Source organism: Haliaeetus albicilla, chromosome 1 (genome assembly GCF_947461875.1).
Source record: "Haliaeetus albicilla chromosome 1, bHalAlb1.1, whole genome shotgun sequence".
NCBI classification, from domain to species: Eukaryota; Metazoa; Chordata; class Aves; order Accipitriformes; family Accipitridae; genus Haliaeetus; species Haliaeetus albicilla.
Window position 1 is genome coordinate 26,701,156 of NC_091483.1, and position 20,101 is coordinate 26,721,256.

A 20,101-nucleotide genomic window follows, 5' to 3' on the forward strand; every position below is an offset into this window, starting at 1 on the left:
CTGCATTTTTTTTCATGTGTGGTAAGAAATACACTGTTGGATCATGTTCAGCTTGGCATCCACCATAACCGCCACGTCTTTCTCAGCAGAGCTGCTACTGAGCCAGTCAGTTCCTAGTCTCTACTGACACACAACTTCTTCCACTCCACATTTGATAATGTTTTAAAGCTCTGTGTCATTTAAGAGCTGTTTGCTACTTGTGCTAATTAAGTCACCAGCTTCTTCCTTTATCAATTCCACTAGCTATGGCAAAGCACCTTTTTCCCATCTGTTCAGAAATTTGGGGGGAAGGTGGGACTTCTTTTTGGACTTTGGCCAGAAGTTTTCTTGTGGTATGCAGCTGGTATAATCCTGAGCAAAGTGTGAGAATTTGACTCAAAAGCTGTGCATCAACCTCTGAATGACACTTCTAAGCCTTACCACAGAAAAGATTGAATCACGTAGTCACTGCATGTTTCTTCTACCTGAAGTCATAATTAGCTGGCCAAGAAATTAGCCCTGGTAAAGCCAGTATTAAAACAATCTGGGGCTATCGAGTCCCTTCTCATTCTAAAATAAATGATTGAAGCTGCATTGTTCTTAATTTACTGACATTAAAGTGCTTCCATCTGCAATGACAACCTTATGTTACTCTTGCTGGTATGCACTAATACAAAAACTTATATAAACTGTGAGGTTATTTTCCTATGACAGCAAGAAACTGATGCTTCTCTGTGACACGTTTGTCTTAGTTTATTCCTTTGTTATCACATTTTGAACCGTGACCAGCTGGAACTTCCTGCGAGAAAACTCATTATTTAATTGTATTTTTTGATAATCTAAATTAAGGTCACTGAGAGCTTGCTATGGCCCTCAATACAGCCACAGGAAAGGTATCTCTGGTTATAGGTTTGCCAGAGACCTGCTTTGCTTTGAACTGTTAATGATGGATTGCTGATGAGAGTGCAGACGAATGTGCAAGAATATTTCCTTATTTGCTCGCCCCGTGCAGCATACCTGTATTTCTATGGAGGCCAAGAGGTGAAGAGAAACATTATCCAACTGCTTATATTCACTGTCTCTATATGTTGTCAGTAATTATAGCAATACAGGATAATGACACATCTGTCTTTTAGCTATTTAAAGAGGCATTTGATGGGTAATTTTTGGTCATTAAGTTCAGGGATATTGTTAAAAGGCTAATAAATATATCTTGATTAATTGGGTGACACTACTGATTTTAAAATTTACAATAGCTTATGGGTGTATCTTCTTGATTCAAATTTTTGTGAAAAAAAGTAAGATTAAATAGCAGGAAACCTTGTTCAGGGGAGTTTGTGAAGGAAAACATGTGGCTTATTAATCTTCCATTATCCGCCTTCAGGCATGGAGATAGGTAATAAAATATGTCCTTACTCCTCTGCTTAATGCTGCTTCTGCTGCAGCTCAGCTTGATTCCTGCTATATGTCTGTTACGTTTGTACAAATGAATGGGTAGGAAAGGGGCAGAACAGAGAGGGAATGAGGAGAGCTGTGGCTCTTTCCCAGCTGTTCACAGCCAGAGAAGTTGTCCGGGTGCAGAGAACTGAAGTATTTTACTGTCAGTATGAGAGGGAGAGTACCATGGTGCTGGGAGTCTCTGACTTGAAAGGAGATTGCTTTTGATCTCCTTTTGGGGGATGATGCAGCTAAGTACCTCCCTTGAAAACACATTGAAACAGTACCACCTGGCCTCTCCATTTGTCATTGCTTTGTCATACCCTTACCCTGTCTGCCATCTATTCACATGCTGCAATAGAAAACTACCTCGTAACACATGACTGAAATGAACTGTCCCTTTTTAAATCTAGGAGTCACTCAGAACTCCCCTCGTGCCTTCAGACTGCTTTGATATTAGTTTGGTATCTTATGTTATAGACCAGGCTGCATATTAACAGTCCTTAACCTCATAAAAACTATGTTTGACACCTTCTGCTTCATTTGCATTTCATGTGCTGTGTGATGGCTTGCTACAAGAATTTATGCTGATAAAAGTTACCCATGATGAAAAGTATGTCTATATAACTGTTGCATCACAGCTGGAGAGCTGTAAGCAATACAGGGAAAATACTATCCAAAAGAAATTTGTGTTACTGTAATTACATACTGCTAAATAAATAATCTAACATTCCTCTCATACTGTATTTTTGAAGGGTGAACCAGGTTTCATTGGTCCGCAAGGAGAACCGGGGTTGCCAGGGCTGCCAGGAACAAAGGTAAACATAATTGTCCAACACTCTGGTGAGAAGCCCTTAGAGCCAATGTCAAATTCAACTTCCTCAGAACTGTACTAATGGAGGAAAATGTGGAAAGTCATAGTTCATGGACTAGTGCTATGATATATGTGTCTTTGTACTGATGCCCTCAAACAATGTGAAGGCAGATGTTATATCCATTCATACCTTAAGTTCATCTATTGCCTTTGTTCATGTTAGCATCCCAAAACTTACTTGTTCAAGAGGTAGAATATGCATGACTGAAGAAACTATATTTTCATAAATGTTTCTTTAGAAAAAAAGATTAAAAGTCTGTGCAGGTATTAGAACTTTGATACTATACACCAGACTGAAAATGCAGATCCACTAAACCTGTATTTTTTTCTTTCTTCCTATGGGGTTTTTTTAGCCACTGTATGGCAGTTAGAATATTATGAATCCTACAGTCTCACAGTTTAGGAATCCTTTATTCCAGTCCTTTTTCAGAATAGGGAAGAAAATACCTTACAAATCCCATTTCCATTTTGAAGCTGCCTTCTTTTGCTTTCAAGACTGTATTTACTCGAGGGAGAGTTCCTCAACCCATTACATGTCACAGATGAACTTGGAAAAGTTTTCTTCTGATGGTTTGGTTTCTTTGGTTGTGCTGAGTTGGCGGTGTGCTGAAGACTGCCCAGTATTTTGTGATATATGTGTATCTGTTGCAATAGGGTGACAGAGGAGAGGCAGGCCCTGTTGGGAAGGGTGAGCGAGGTGAACCTGGAGTCCCTGGACCAAAGGTCAGTCTGATTTTACATTGGAAATGTTTTGTTAGTTTTACACCTATGAACACATCTTTTCCTGCTGAAAAAAATAGAACAAAAACTTGGTGAGTGGGCTTTTAAATGAAAATGCTGTCAAATACTTCAGCTCAGTCCAGAAGACAATGGCAGTTTTGTGTTCACAGCTGTGGATCTGCAGTCTGAATGGACTCTTATTTAGCCTACAAAGTAAAGACTCTACCTACATACACTGTCATGGAGTTGGCCTAATTCATTCCAGCTAAAGTCCTGACCTCCAGGTCCCTAACTTTCAGCATCAGTGTTTGAACTCTTTGACCAGTGTAGCTGTTGAATGCAGAGAAAAATCCATTTTGCATGCTGTTTTTTAACTCTGTTAGAAAGAGATCTTTCTAACTACATTTTAGCATTGTCTTAATATTTTCCACTGCATCAAAACCATCAAGTTTTCTTTTCCTAATATATCTTGAAAATAATAAGGCAGATTCTGTGCTCCTTGGCCAGTTAGCTTGTATTCACCTGAACCGTTGGGAAAAGAAACTGTGGTAACACTTTATTATAATCTCCTTATTTTAGGATGTTTAACTATCTTCTCTATCTCTTAGCTGTCATTTTTCAGGAGCTATAGAATGACATAGGTCATTCCTGCAAACCAATGTTAATGATGTCTACTCTTTACTAATGCCAATACTACTTTTCCTCTGGAACGATAGAATCTGTGGCCTTTGCATGCTGGTGTTAAAGAATATATTACTCCAGGTGCTATTAAATTCAGTGCCTTTACAGATTCATTATCTTGGTCATATAAAATGAAGTATTTCTGCTGTTCCATACTGTAGTTAGTCATTACTAATTTCTTTTTCTCTGCACTCCCATTTCTCTATCATTTTTCTCCTGTCTATCTTCCTTCAAACAGGGGAAAACAGGTGAACCTGGATCTAGAGGCCCAAAAGGGTCAAAGGTTAGTAGTAAAGAAACCGTCTTTAGTGGAGTAATTAATACAATGATTTTTAGGATAAATTATTTGTAACATTTCACAGAAACTTCACTTATAACTTATCTCTTTAAAAGAACCTGTAACAGTCTGCGGTGTTCTTTATAAGTGAAACCTTCTGACTTTCAGCTTTAGATATTAGAGTCAAATCCTATGTGTTTTAAACACTGTGATTCTAGTTCTTTTCCTGTTATAACATCTATTCCACTCTGCTCTGGTTTTCACTGTGCAACTTGGTTTTTCTCTGTGTAACTGATGTGGGTTAGTCCTCCCACATGCCAGGAACCAACACCTGACTATGCCTGTGGAGATTTATTTATTTTCACAATAATTTTGTGGAGCTACATTTTGGTGAGTTAGGAATCAGCGGTATTCCACATACTGCAGGCTGACATATGATGGCCAGAAGTCCTACAAAGGCAAGACTTGTAGGTTACATTACTGTTTTACCTACTTTAAAAAAACTACTTTGATTACATCAACCTATCCATCCATCTTTATATAGATAGAGTTGGTTCACATATATGTAGAGAGAGATAAAATATATGCTTTTCTATTATTTCATCCACTGTGCAAATACTGTGCTCACTGGACTCCTTTGTGTTATATTATGGAGTCAAAGCAAAATGAAAATAGATTTGTTTAGGCGGTTATTGAGTCTACTGTCAGAATAAAGATGCAAGACAACACAGGCTGGTACTGTTTGCAGTACTTGTAAGGTCCTTGAAGAGCGGCCCACTCACAGTGCTTAAGGATATGATTAAATAAGTGCCACTTAACCTCATTCATTCTCATCAGAAAGAAACGTTGGAAAGTGAGGGAGCTGATGAAGGGATTAAAGCATCAGAGTGAGTAGAAGAGTACATAAGCCTCTCATTTGCCTACAGTACCTGGGCACCTCCCAAATGCACCAAAAAGATAAAAGATACCCCCTTTAATTTCCTTTTTATCAAAAAAGGATACACAATTTTCATTTTATCTGCATACCTGTCTTGAAAATATGGCCCACAGAAGTCAATCTAGTGGTTGAGAACTTAATTTTTTAACAATTCCAGTGACACATTCACTAGCTGCTGCCAAGGCAACACTGAAAGGAAAGGCAGATGGCAGAACCTTGATTATGTCCTGCCGCCAGCCTGCTCTCTGTATTCCTTCATTAGCCCCATGAAAGTTTTCTGTTTTCTGTATTTTCTATTACCACTGGTGAATTAATCATTCTTCCCTGACTTGTGCCAAAGTTTTATAGATTTCAACAGGAGCAAAAGTTGCAGTTCTTACCCAAATTAATTTTGAGTAATATAAAAATATAAGATCTTGCTATGAAAGTGACTGTAGAATGAAATGAATTGTAGTCACTGGATGTTGGGTTATGAATGCATACATGTTTGAAAGTCCCTCCATCGCTTAAAACATATTACTAATAGCCAGGCAGAAAAAGCTGCGTGCAAGATAGTAAAGATCTTAAGCGTGTTGCAGTAAGGGAGTGAAGGAACTCTAATGCTGACAGTAATGTTGTGTTTGTAGGGGAGGCAACGACTCAGAGCAGGGAAGTTCAGAAAGTTATTGGAGTCATGATCGCAGAAAGAAAAATTTATACTTTGAAACACACCTTTAAAGAAGTTGTTGAGTGTTTTCAGACTGAGTGAGTGATTTCATTTCTCTAGGTTTCTCTCGAAGCTTTTGATGAAAATACCATTAAGAATAGGGAAGTTACACAAATTAGTTAATTGGTAATCTGTCTTTTATTGGTTCTTTGGGATTTCTTATTCCAAATCAATACAGCACTCTAACAATTCACACAGAGCCAAATGCATCATCAACCCTGCCACTACGCAGATTTTGAAGGAATTTTTCCTTTAATTAATTAAGATCCACATTCTGTTTGTGATGAGAGGCCTTTTAAACTGGTTCATTTAAGGTAAACATATTTAAAAGGGAAGAACTACATGATATATTGTCAAATGGCATATCAGTTTTCAAATATCATTTTTACATAGGGTGATACCGGTGATAGAGGTGACACGGGATCTGCAGGTCCACGGGTAAGTCTACTTCTTATTTCAGCTGTTTGTTTTGTACTCTTAGATTCAGTCCACACTATGAATTAAAATTGTAGCAGCAACTCCAGTTAAACTGGTGAAATTGGGCACTTGACTCTGGTGGAAGGTATGTTGCTAACTGGCCTTTAATATGAATAACAGCCCTTGCTACTATTTGAAGTAGTCTCCTGTTCACAGTTCATGGGCAAGATGTTACATGCCAGATGTTCTGACATTGTTCACAGCCAATACAGAATTAGAGTATAGGAACTGCTTAAATATTTGACCTCAGAGGTTTCATATATTCACTTTCCCACTGCAGCACAAGACACTGTGTACTGATTTGCTTGTTTATATTTATCTTTTTTTAAAAATTGTTTTCCTTTAAAAACAATCTTTAGTTTAATGCTAACTTTTGTGGTTTGTAGTAATATATTTTAAGTACAACAAGATTCCAACACCGCACAATCAAGTCAAAGCATGTGTCAGTAGTTAAGTGTCTAGAATAGTCTTTGGCAGGTGTTTCAAAATTTTTGTGGAAAATATATTACAGGGACCACCTGGGCAGAAGGGTGACCAAGGTGCAACAGAGATAATTGATTATAATGGCAATATCCATGAAGCTCTGCAGGTATGCAAACATTAACAAGGCTGGAGTGGCTTAGTCTGGTCTGGGAAAAAGCAGTTTGACAGCATTGTATTTCTCTTTTGTGTAGACCTTGAAAACATTTTGTGTGCAAAGATTTGCTGAGCTTATTAATCAGGAATCTCTTTCTACACTTGGAAACCAGGTTTTCTGTTTGGTGTTAGACAAACAGTTTCCTTGATAAAATTTAGCTGAGTGAGTTAATTTCATTTCCCCTGGAGAGTATTGACATCATCTAATGAGGATAAAGCTGATTCGTTGCTGGCTCTGGTGCTTAGTGCTGAATTCATGTAATAAACCACATACATAAGTTCAACAGAAGCGTCTGCTTTTCAGTTCACATAGTATAATATTGACATTTCTTTTTTTCTTCCTTTTCCTCCTCCTCTTCCTATAAAATACAAAGAGCAGAATATTTGAGATTTGGAAACCTTGTAACATGGTTCCATTAGCAAGCTGTGGATTCAATCAGCAACTTGAGTATGTTAAATAGACCAAGCACCAGTCTTTCCACTTACTCATTTCCAGAAAACTTATTTTGACTGGTGTGCAGAAAAGTGTAGAGGATTAAAGTGGGGTTACAAAAAGAATGAATGAGTGTTTGCATAAAAGCAAAGTACCAAGTTGACATATGTCATTGCAGTCAAGGTGATTTACATTGCAGTATACTCAGATGCAAATTCTGTGCAGTATAACTCCACCAAAGTGAATGGCTTGCTTATGTGCAACTGAAGACTGAATTTGGCTCATTGTGCATCTGATCATTTTCTCACTGAAGCTGCTGAACTCTTTTTCTTGCATTTACTCTGTGGGAGTGGATAGATGTCTGGCCAGTCATTTGGTTTTCAAGACTCTTTTGAAAAATAAAAAATCTCACTGCCTTTACTAAAATCTAAAAGCCTGTATGTCGTTAAGGCTAAGTCCACTCTCATTGTGAATGGTGTCTATGGGGAAGTCCACATAGGTATGTTGTGAGGCTCTGCACTATATCTGTCTCATTTGGTTTACTTTTAAGGGAATTCAAACACACAACTTTCAGTCTTTCAAATCACTCTCCAAGTTAGATGCCTAAAGTAGCCTGAAATTAATGTTGCATATTACCAGACACAGATTGACTGGGGGCTTTAGCTCCTTATCTCCTGCATTCTGTCTTTGTATCTTAACTCTGGCATCAATGTTACTTTCAAGCTTCCTCAGAAAAGCTGCAGCGCATAGAGTCTTAAAAAGAGACTAAAGCCTATTGCAGTGGTTGAAACATATTAGGAGGCCCTTATCCCATTGTAAATCTTTTCAAATGTCATCACCTTCTCATCCAGGGCAACAAATAATTGATATTAATGGGAATGGCTGTGCAAGGATGGTATAATTGAGATTATATAGGATCAGTCAAAAATATCCTTGCCAAATCCAGCTCAGTCCTTTCAGATGGCAAGCACCCGTTCCTAAGTCTCCTGGTGCCAAATTCTTAGGGGCTCTGAGATTTCCAGGTCTCCCATAGAAGTAAATAAGAACTTTCAGTGCTCAGCACTGAGTTGTGAACTTGTGCAGAATTTGGCCTGCTGGTTTAAGAAGTTGACAAGAGTTTGCAAGATCTGGGCTGCCTGTCTGGTTTTTTTTAGAATTTAGTAATAAATCATCAAGCAGCCTAGAAGCTTCAGAACAATTTAGTTACTTTGCCTTGTGCCTCCTACTCAATCTCATGTGTCAGTGGAGAATAAGATGTCTTAATCCATCAGTGCTGAAAACTGCGATCTTAAAATTATCATCATAGTTCGAGCAAGACCCCTGCTGAGTGTAAGTGGCTTTCACTTGGAGGACCAGATACAAAATTCATGTCTCTATCGAAATTGCTCTTCAGACCTATTTTGCGGAATTTCCTAAGGGAAAAGGCAGTAGCTGCAAAAGTTTAACCTTTGTAGGAACTTTTAGTCATCATTTATTTGATCTCTTAAATTGTACGAGAACCTGCAGTCTTCACCTATGTAAAATCCTGATTCTCATAGAAGCCAAGCAGCTAGTACAACAATGGGAGTTCAAAATAACCTGCTTTTTACTCTTATTTTTTGGAGGCATGGTGTCTCCCAGATGCAGCATAGGTTTTGTAGAGATGATAATAGTAGAAGCAGAATAATTTATATATTTGTTCAATTCTGGTAACGGTGTCTCTTGTTAATACATTTTGCCAACAGAGGATTGCCACCCTGACTGTCACGGTAATTCCTATTGCATGACTTACTGTGTGTTGTAGAGCTTCCTTGTGTTGAAGCATGTTCATAGTTCTGCTAGTTCAGGACATGCCTTCGTTGGATGTCGACCTGGTTCATCATCAGATGTATTTATTTATTTGCTTGGTGTTCCCATAACAGAGAACCCATTGTTGAAATCCATTCAACAATGGAACCAGTTCTGCTCCTGCTGAATTAATGGCAAAACTTCAGTTCACTTAAGTAAGACACCAGGAAAATACAGATCTCAATATTTCTGTAGGTACACAGATAGCTGCTTTGGAATTTTTGGTATATGTTCCCCTCTGTGTGTGTCTACATGGGAGTCAAGCAAAAACATGAAGCAGGATTTGAGTACCAAACAATTTTCTATTATCAACCTTATTTTCAGGGCAGAAATTCAGTTCTTTCAAATTGGCTTGTGAAGAAACTTCATTTGGGAGTTTTCAGACTGGATGCAAATTAATTATTTTCTGAAAAAAAGGCCTGTTTCAGTTAACTATAAATAAGTAAAGCTAAGTACAAAGCCTAAGTATGAGGAATTTTCTTGTCCCATCATATCAGATCTCAGAAATAAAGATAAATTTTCCAGCACCTGTCCCCAAAATATGTGGATGACTGAACACTCCAGTGCTCTTACTCCAGCCAATTTCTGTGGGAGGTTTAGCCACATCAGGTCAGACACCATTTCTGAGAGCACTGACACGAGCTAGGAGATGCTTACAGTATTGCAGGTTCAGCCTTTCCTTAAAGCTGCAGACTTGGTATAAACAAATAATTTACTCTTCTTTTTGTTGCAAGTTCTTCTCTGCAAGATTGCTGTTAGTCCTGTTTTCTGTACAAGTGCTGCCTTTATATTAATGGAAGGGATTTGTAAATGTTGTTGGTTTTTTTAAAAGCATCCCCACTGTGCACCATCGAGACAAATATTTGATATGTGACACTGTGTTCACAGCCTGAGGTAGAAATGAAAGAAATAGTTCCAACTTATTCCATGGCAATTTCACGAAGCACAGCATATTCCCAAATGCACTTAGCATCTTTTAGCAGAATGGTCTTTGCAATCAGTTGGAGATTTCTCCCGACCTTGGGTTGTTTTGGATCAGGATGTGAGGGCCGGCAAATGTGGCAGAGGTGAGTTTTGGTGTCCCTGCCGTTAAGAGGAGCTTTGCCATTTCATCAATAGGAGCAGCAGGACTTCATTATAAAATATGAGCTGTACTGTTATTTTAACATTGGTTTTTGTGGTACCCTTCTGGTCATTGAGAGTTGTCATAAATTAACAACTTGTCCATAACTGGTCTTGGTTCCCCTTGTGTTAAAAATCTAACTCATTTTGTTACGGTAGCTATATTAACATTCAGCCTGTGTTTACATGGCAAGTCCTGCAAGAATTTATTTAAAAGCTGAGGGGTTTGTATTTTTCTGTTTAGGGGCCACCAGGACCACCAGGACCCCAAGGGCTGCAAGGGCCAAAGGTGATCTTCCTTATTTTACCCATTGTATCTTAGGGGTGGAGCTGTTTTCTGGTTTTTTACTAATGTGTGCATACAAGTACATGGAGTTCTCCTGTACAGCATATTTAACTGTAATTTTACCAAATATGGCATGTTTCAAACTTCATCCTAGCCTTTTGAAATGTAGCTTTCCAGAACAGGTGCTTTGTTTAGTTGGCACACACGGATGCTCAGCTGAGAACCAGCAAAACTAATTAGTACTGAAACAGGGCAGAAGCATCTCCCCCATGGATCTGCACTGAGGCTGTTCCCCAGGACTTTGCAAAGTAGCAGCACAACCAGACAGTGGCTCCTATGCATCACTTCTGGCTGGGTGGGAATGAGGTAGGCAAAACTGTGTGCCAGGCACCACTGGCCACAGTGTGAGTGCATGTGAATGCAGCTTTTATATTACGGTGGTGCCCACCCAAATAAGCACAGTATTTTCTGATGTCAGTAAAAATTAAAACATGCACACGTGGGTAGGAGCCTGGCTGCAAACCCAAGCCTGCTAATCCCACCTGGCTGGTGCTATGTGCAGTACCAGAACTGTTAGTGAGCAGCCCACACAGAGACAATGAATACCATATGCTGCACTGTTCTATAAAATTTAAATAATAAATTTGCCTATACTTAAAAAAAAAAAAAAGTGTCGCAGTTAGTGGATCCTCCTTAAATTGGTTTTAAATTAGTTGAGATAAATCTCCTATTTCTTAAATACTAGATATATCGTATCTTCTATTAGTGACTCTAAGCTCTTCCAAGAGTAAATACCTGTTGCTTCAATAACAATACTAGAGACTTCAATTTTAGGCTTCATCCAAGGGATCATATGGAAATACATCACATTATACATGTTAATAGTTTTGAGAAATTGTGAGAAACCAGAATGGAATACACAGTTAAGTGTGCAGAAATGGCTTTCTGCGTTAGGATCTACCCAGCATTTCTGCAGCCTGGAGTATGTTGGAAAACACAAAGGAGTTGGAGTGTGGAAGAGGTTGTGTTCCCTCGTATGGGTGAGCATTCTCATTCGAAATTAATGACATAAAGCAGAATTCAACCTTACAGGAGTTTGTTTCCAGTATCAGAGTCTCTACCCATCAATATAACTTGCTCCCTTGGAGAATGCTGTTCAGGAACCGGTCATAGGGCAATGTTGTGAACGTGAACTCCTTCACTGGGTGATTTATATTAGCCAGGGAAAGAAAACATTAAGTTTCTGTCTAACCTACATATGTAGAGAACCATGATTCCGCATTTATTCCAATAACTGACAAGGTTTCCATTAGATTGGGGTCTTTTAACCAGGATTCTGAGGTTTCTTCTTTTTCCTTTCTTTTTTATGCACTTGTCTGGCCTTTATACAACCCAAAGTTTGTGTAATGGCCTAATCAGCAGGGCTATTTATTCAATATGTTGCATATAGGTATTATACATATATGCTGTTCTTTTTGACAGAATATTCTCTGGTGGTAGTGGTGGTGTTAATTATGGCAATTTCTCTGGCTCTTTCCTCTAACATCTGGGACAACTGGGATAATCCAGTTCCATCTTATCTTTTGCAGGGTGAACCAGGATCCCCAGGAACTCCAGGTGTTGATGGGGAGCAGGTACATTATGCATAAATCATGTAGTGAAGATCATGTGAGCAACCATAGGTTATTTCAGGAGATTATTTCTGTGATCCCACGTTGTAGCTTAGATTTCATAATCTAAATAATAATGATAGTAATTAATAAAGATCATTATTATGTAGCCGCATACTCTGCGGTCTAATAATGGCTGCATTTCTACATATTAATAACAAAGGTCAAGCCATAGAATGACTTACTCTGCTTATTAGGATCAAAGCTAGAATTCTGTTGGTGTGTCTGGGTTTTTTACACATGACTTGCTGAATAAGTACATATTTTAGGGTCCTAAAGGCTCAAAAGGAGATACAGGTGATCCTGGAATGCCTGGAGAAAAGGGAGGAATTGGACTGCCTGGCCTGCCAGTGAGTATGAAAAATAAATTAATTTTAGCCAAAATACTTGTATTTTTTTCTCTCTTCCACTATCAGGAGTTTCCAACAGTGCTGATAAATTGCAAATGGGACAGAAAGCACTGGGGAGGAAAATTCTGAGATTGTTCTGCAGCTAATCTAGGACGAGGTGTAAGATTGTCGGAACTTTTCATTGCTCTTACAGTCAAACAGAATATCGCTTTGGGAAGAGAGAGTTTAGTCGGCATGCTGATCAGATTTGTACCTCTCTTGAAATGTATAGCACAACTTGGGCAAGTGTAGCTTGTAGGAGAAAGGAGCTATGTTTTGAACACTTGTCAGCAATTTCAGATGACTTGGAGGAGGGAGAGAAAATGCATCAATATTTATGGGATGCATTCTTCCTATATACATATATATGTACAAATGAAATTTCTCAGTAAAAATAGAAACAATTCCAAAAATGTATCCATAGTACAATATATCATGAATGGAGTGCCAGCTTAAGGACTTGTCGTAAATATCATGCCACAATTCATAGCTGACAATATAAAAGCATACCTTTACAGTTGTTAACAGTTATTAATAAAGTAACGCCAAAATTAAAAAAAAAAAAGGAATTCCATTATGTGTGCTGTATTATTCTTTTTAAAAAAAATATAATTATTTGCAAATAAATATTATCATTTCTAGATTGATTGCTAATAAGAGTAAAGCTGTTGATAAACGCTGTTTTGTAATGATTTTGTAGGGAGCCAATGGTATGAAAGGCGAAAAAGGAGATGTTGGTTTGCCTGGTGCCCAAGGTCCTTCAGTAAGTCTCAGTGTGGTGTTGCAGTGAACACAGTAGTCCAGTAATGGTTCTCCAGCTTTTGATTCTGAACAATACTTAATATTCATGACTGATCTTTCCTGACATCCTTCATGGTTCCTACACTTGAACTTTAAAAACATTTTTCTTCTTTGAATAATTTGCCCTTTTGAGAATGAACAGACTTCTGGTCATAGAACTAAATACTGTTTAAGAAATTCTAAAGATATAATCCTGTTCTGTTCTATTCTCTCACTATGAACAACAGTCCTGCTCACTTCAGTGAAAGCCTTCTGGCTCTCTAATGGATCAAAAGCTAAATGCTTTGCAAGATAAAATAGAGAGATAAAACTGATTTAAAAAAAACACCAACAAAACCAGATCTCTCTCAACACCTTGTATTCTGGGGATCTCAGAAAGTCCAGTGAGAACCAGAGTAGACCAACTTCAGCAATGTCAGGAATAGGGACATGTGACCCAAGATAGAGACTAGTTTTACGAGACCAGACATTATCTTGATTTTTCAAAGCATTGTAAAGGCATTACAAAAAAAAAACCAAACCCAAACCAAAACACCTCCCCACGCAACACCTTTATGATATGGGTCATTAACATTATCAGGGCACAGTAAGTTAGGAACCCTCAGAGCAGAAGTTAACTACCACTACCTTGTCAGTGGTGACATGCCCTGGGTATTTGGAGCCATAGCTCTGAGGAGTCAAAAGACGTTACCCTCTGCCATCGCAGGACACGCTGGGCACCCTGTATCTCTGAGTCTCTTTCTCTAAATGAAGATTAACTTGTTACAAATTAATTCACTAACTCATTCATCTTGTTCTGATTGTTTTTCCTTGAAACAAGGCTTTCAAGTTTTCAGGAGATTTCACAGATGGTGGAATCTCTGTCTTACATTTCAAACCTCATTTTGTTACCACTATTGCCATCACCAACAGCTAGCGTAGCAGAGGGAATGCGCATAAGTCTGGAGACCTGATTTAGCATCCCTGTTGCCACCTTGCAGGTTACAATAACAGCCCTTTGGGATTAAACCCAGGAAGAGAGGTGATATTAAACTGTAAATATCATCATGAAATTCTCTTTCATGGATTTGTTAGGAACACAGAAAACCAGCACAGAATATGCATGCACTAAATGCTGAGCAACCTGATTACCTATTTTAATGACTTTAGGAAATTCTTGGTACAAGTGGGTTAAATGAAATAAAAGGAGAGACAAAAGGCAATTTTGAAAATATGCCAAACCCTAGCTTGAATTTAGTATCTTTTCCATTCATCAGTATTGGGGAGGAAATAAAATCATACATCATCTTCTGTTTCTGTAGATTATGTAGTACAGAGACAACTAAGGAGCACATACCATAAAATATTAAAAGTTCAAGCATCCCTGCTCAGTACTGTTTGTCTTAGATCTTTTTTTCCCCATAGTGTCTTAAAGTGTATCTTAGGCCCTAGGAATAAGAGTCAGGAGACAGGCACGCTGCCATACGGCACAGGCAAATCTAAACTTCAGGTACCCTGTCTTTTGAATCAAAATAACTCCCATTCCTAAACCCCTTTCTAGATATGCTGTCAATGTGCACCGTTGCATTGCTATGTTTGTGAGTGCTTACCAACAGAAGAAGGGGCAGTCTGACTTCTGGTATTTGTGAGGGAGTTCTTTACTCTGCATGATTTAATGCTGTTGTTTTTTATCTGTAGATGATAGGACCACCAGGACCACCAGGGCCACATGGTCCTCCAGGCCCTATGGTAAGCTTGGGAGGAAGAGCGGGGCTAGAAAGGCCTTAAGCCCTCTTGTAATTTTAACGCCTGCTTAATAGAAGTGATATGAGAGTATGTGGTACCATTAGAGAGGGAGCTAATTTTAGGACCTTTTCTGCATGTCTTAAAATTCATAGGAAGTAGAGAAACAAATTGCACCTGCAAATGTTAGTGTTAACATGCTAGTGGTCTGGTTCCTTCTCTGAATCAGGTGTTTACAGTTGCTTTACTGGCAGCTGCATTTCATCTGTGAGGACAAAAATACAGGTGCAACTTGCACCCCTACAAAGCAAGAAACTATTAAAAACTTGTGGCATATTTTTGTAATGAAAAATGTTATCTTTATTTTCAGGGACCTCATGGACTGCCTGGCCCAAAGGTAAATTAATGGCTGTCTTGAATAGTCATGCTTTTGATGTCTGCAAAGTCTTGATGTCATGCTTTGTTCTTTAATGCATGCAGCTATGTTTTGTCTTATGTCTCATTTAATAAATGTTTCTGATATTCTTAAACCTTAAAGCAGATTTTAATATTAATAGATAGCTTAAAAGCTTTTTAAATTTTCTGGATTGTTTCTGAGTAGTATTTCTCCTGAACATTGGCTGAATCCATTTTTTTGTATTAATATTTGTGGTGTGGCACTAAATTATTTAGTTTCATATTTATAGGCAAGTTGCTCACCATTGCAATTGCAATTGGAATTGCTTTTGAACACAGAAGCGTGTGATATGCTCAGGAAATGGAGTCAGATAACTCTTCTTCATTTATGCTCTCTTGCATCTCCTACTTCTTCCAGTATGAATGGCCTTTCACCTTCTCAAGTGCCATGTAGTTTGCTGACCAGTTCCTTCACACATTATGCAAGTTCCCCATCACAAACTCATGTGTGTATTTTCATGTTTTCCAACCTGGAATCCCTGATCAGGCAGGTCTGCAATACTATTTGAACATTTTCCACAGCATAGTACATGAAGATACACTGTAGGGACTCTCTAAGCCCCTGAAAACAGCTCAGAAGGAAGTTTTGGCAGAGTTGGAATATTTTAATTTGTGCTTTAATTCAGTAATCACCAGTAAACTAAAATTCATTGTGACATTACAGCATAGTATTCATTAGGGCCAGCAGTGTTGTCAGGCATGATCATTTTAATCACTATGGCTCCCTAATCACATGCATCTTTCTCAAAAAATAAGTAAGAGGAGGGAGGGGGGGATTATTTAGTTTTTGGATTTTGTTTTGGTTTTTTTAAGGTATGAGACAGAAAATTACAGGTTTGACTCATTATGAGACTGTTTGTGTTACCTTGGCACAAGAAGCCTGAGTCATAAATCATTTTTTTAAGTCAAGTCTGTTCCATCAGCACCAGCCCTGCCTTACCTCAGGCTTTTGGCCTGAGACTCAGGCTTTTGTGAGATTTCTCAGGTCTGTTTCCAAAACTTCAGCGTTTTCAGTGCTACTGCTCTGACAGTCACATTGAGTCAAATAGAAGAAGAATGAAGAAATGGCTACTTAGGCAGGGTGCAAAGCAGGCAGATGATGTCTGGAGTTACTTAAAGCAGTAGACTAGATTCTGTTGAGATTTTTTTTTTTTAAATGAATATGATATAAGGTAACATAATACATCAAAGGGAAACCTAGGAGCAAGGCCATGAGGAGCAGCCTGGATGAAATACCCACATATTTCTGTTTCCCAAAAGAGGCAGGTGTGGTCAGTACTCTTTTTGACTGGGCAGCCCTCATGCTGAGGTAGTTTTTCATGACATGAGAATGATTTATTGGCAACTCCAAGCCCAACATTATATGCTTAGTGATGTTTAATGTAATAGCCTATGCATAATTTAACAATCACAACGAGACAAGTGCCATTTCTTACGTTGTTTAAACTTCTCTGTATGAACACAGAAACTATGGAGCTCCCAAATAGCTTGGCATTGTATAACCTATACTGCTTCTTTTAATTTGTTACTGTTTAATTATGTATGCTTAAAGGTTTAAAATATCTTTATGTAAGATTTTGCTGCAAATTCCAGTTTGCCATAAGAAAAAATATTGCTTCCTTAAAAAACGTACTTTTCAGGAGATCCCACTGTAGAAACCTGCAGTTCTGAGGCTTATTTTTCTGAAAGTTTTCCTTCAGTTTGAATTATCTGCGTGGGATGGTTTATGGGATTTGAGGAAATTCCAAAAACCCCTCAAACTCATGCTTAATTCAAACCATCTAACTATAGTGATAATTATTAGGAAAAGATTCAAAAGAACCTGTTACTCATAAGTTTCCTTTAGTTTTTTTCACATAGATTTTAAATCTCCAGCAGACACCTCCCAGGTGCTTTTGCCCACTACTTTATCCATATGTAAATTGCCAGGAAGCTGAGAAGGTTGAATTTGTGTCCTTGTTTCAAACTGGAATTTGCAGCCATTTCTGAGACTGGCTTCTTCTATCCCAGCTTAAACACCCATTATAGCACCAAAAATTTGGCATTTATACTTTTACGTTTAGGGTGAACCAGGGTTAAATGGTCTTAAAGGATTGAAGGGTGAACCAGGTCAAAAGGGTGACAGAGGGCCCCTTGGTCTTCCAGTAAGTAAAAAAACCCAACTATTCAATCTCAGTGCAAATCACAAACTTCTCTTTCTACTCCTGATGAACAACTCTGGTTTACTCAACAGCATACACAGAATATACTAGGTTAGAGCAGAGCATCAGTCTTGGTTTTTTTACCCCAAATCTGTGCTATTGTCCAAAGTAACATCCTGTAACAACCAGTGCTGTCAGGTTTTTTTTGTTATGTGTCAGTTGAAAGTGTTCAGTGTCACAAGGATGCCATCAGCCCCATTACATTAGTCATATTGTTATTTAAGTGTTGTATGGTGTTTGCGTTAAAAAAGGAATCTTCCCTTTTCCCCCCATGTCTTCAGTTATTCTTCCCCTGTTTTCACTTCTGCAGTTAAAATGCAGAGGTCTAACTGAGGAAAGTTAAAAATTGGTTTAGGGAATTTTATTTTTTTTTCTCATTCATTAAGGATGGTGGGTTGTTTCTTTTACCTTGTTCTTTAGAAGATTTCCATTCTGAGTGTTTGGCATAAGTTTTGTCTTAGAAAGAAATGAAGGACCTTAAAAATAAATTTTCATGTGGAAACAATATGGTTCTTAAAATTTAGGTTGACAAAAGAGCAAATACTTTGTGTGCTTACTTTGTGTGCATGAAAGCACTCTGACAAGTTAGTTTTATTTTTTCCTCACAAAAAGAGCTTGGTTTTCCCTTTTTTTTTTTTCTTCATGTGAGGATTACTCCATGTGATTACATTGTTAATAGTAAAATGGAGGAAAAAGGCTTAGTTGACCCAAAGGAACCCAACCCCCTCTGATTAATATTTTCAAGAATTATGTGCAGGGCCTCTGGACAAGGTCAGCTTCACTGAGAATTTTAATTTATTTTGGAAAAAAAAAAAAAAAGATAATTTTCAAGTTGACAGTTACAGCTATGTAGAGAGGGAGCTTTGGAGGTCTGAGCCAACCCCCTGAAAATGGCTAAAAGGAAGAAGAAAGTTTTGTATCTGCCAGAAATGTTTGTTCCAACCCAGAGCAAAATATGCCATTAGTTTTTCAACTGTATATAGATCTTGTCTTGCTCCTGCTTACTACTTTTTCTAAATGTCATTTTCAGGAGCAAAGTCTACGTATTTGACTTTCTAAAAATGGCTCATTTTCACCGTTAATGAGGTTTTTTTGGGGGGGTGGGTTTGGATTGGGGTTTTTTTGGCCCAGATTATTCCCTATGTCCCAAATAGTTTTGGTTCCCCTAGCCCCAGCATTACTGCCAGCAGTGTTGGGATAGTCGAGCAGATCCTTCGGTGCTGCTCTGTTATTCGCATAAAATCCACCAGAGGTCAGCCCGTCCCCAAGGATGCTGAAGCAAATAGCCCGAAGTGCCGGGTGCTACCCACTTCCAGCCCTTGACTGTGCTCTGAACTGGGAGTATATTGGGAAAACAGGAAACGTGATTGTCTCCCGGGCTCTTGGAAATGAATGAAGCCATTGTAGTCAGGATCCAGATTTTGTTGGCTGCATAACGCAGTATTCTTGCACTTAAATACTTCCTATCACGCTTAACATACATTTTTCTTTCTTTGTGTAGTATAGTATTCACTATTGTCATTATTTACAAATTAGAAAGCATGCAAGTAAATTACAAAGTAAATATTTGCGTGTTAAGGCTCAAAAAAACCCTGACATCTGGTGTTTGTAGCACTCCTGTAGCTTGACGTTATTCTGGTCTAATATAACTGTGATGTGAAGGCAGGGGCGGGTCAGGGATGTTACACTAATGTGAGAATGGAATCAGGCTCTTGATGTTTTATGTGAATTTTTAACTAACATGCTGTAGTAATGTGATACCCATTCCAGAACCCTGTCACAACTTGTACTGTACGTTTGAATTATGTTTATTCATCAGCACCACTTACTAATCTCACGTTCTTGTCATTCGTGTTGTACCCATCATCCATGCTTCCACCTAACCACACAGGGAGCATCTGGCTTAGACGGAAAGCCAGGACCCCGGGTGAGTCCCTCGTCTTTCTGTGTTGCTCTTCGTTCCCGAGTCCGTGTGCTTTCCAGCGGCTCCGCCGGCCACGCTCACACACTGCACAGAGGAAGGAAGGTCAAACGCCGCAGGCATTTTCCATGCTGTATAAGAGGGGGCTTCGAGCAGACTCTTAGGGCAATGTGTGTGGGAAGGAGAATGTCATTCTCTGTAGAAGGAGCTCTGAATCTTAAAGAGGCAGTTTGGTTTTGATTTTTGGTTGGACAACTGCCTTGGTTGGGGTGCTTACTTTCCTGAGTAAGGTTAGGGATTTAGTTTACACATGAAAACATACTTGTTCAATGCTAATATGGAATCAGTGAAATGGGTGCAGACGTGTGCCGCAGGCATTCTCATATTAAACATAAATGTTAAGTCATTTGCTTCTGATAATGATAAAGAAATTTATAAATGAAAGAGGAGTGGAGTTATGTATTTGAAGGCTTCTGTAAGATTGCCGTTGATCACTACAACAGGTAAGTCCACCTGTAAGGACATTGCAATTTAAATAATAATCAATGT

The 20,101-nt window shown here is 38.5% G+C and overlaps 1 protein-coding gene and 1 long non-coding RNA gene across 2 annotated transcripts in view; one reads left to right on the plus strand and one right to left on the minus strand.

Annotated features, from left to right (window-relative positions):
* The window catches only part of COL25A1 (collagen type XXV alpha 1 chain), a 323,161-nt gene that overhangs the window by 280,006 nt on the left and 23,054 nt on the right, over positions 1-20,101 (plus strand). The window contains exons 19-30 of the mRNA XM_069782996.1: positions 2,172-2,234; positions 2,945-3,013; positions 3,930-3,974; positions 6,005-6,049; positions 6,600-6,677; positions 8,882-8,905; positions 10,351-10,395; positions 11,982-12,026; positions 12,332-12,412; positions 13,152-13,214; positions 14,930-14,980; positions 15,345-15,371. Of these exons, the coding sequence (XP_069639097.1) occupies positions 2,172-2,234; positions 2,945-3,013; positions 3,930-3,974; positions 6,005-6,049; positions 6,600-6,677; positions 8,882-8,905; positions 10,351-10,395; positions 11,982-12,026; positions 12,332-12,412; positions 13,152-13,214; positions 14,930-14,980; positions 15,345-15,371 (636 nt within the window). The remainder of the gene's footprint in view (positions 1-2,171; positions 2,235-2,944; positions 3,014-3,929; positions 3,975-6,004; positions 6,050-6,599; positions 6,678-8,881; positions 8,906-10,350; positions 10,396-11,981; positions 12,027-12,331; positions 12,413-13,151; positions 13,215-14,929; positions 14,981-15,344; positions 15,372-20,101) is intronic.
* LOC138685357 (uncharacterized) overlaps positions 16,026-20,101 on the minus strand; it is a 32,996-nt gene continuing 28,920 nt past the window's right edge. Inside the window, exon 5 of the long non-coding RNA XR_011324578.1 lies at positions 16,026-19,833. This is a non-coding gene — a long non-coding RNA (uncharacterized lncRNA). The remainder of the gene's footprint in view (positions 19,834-20,101) is intronic.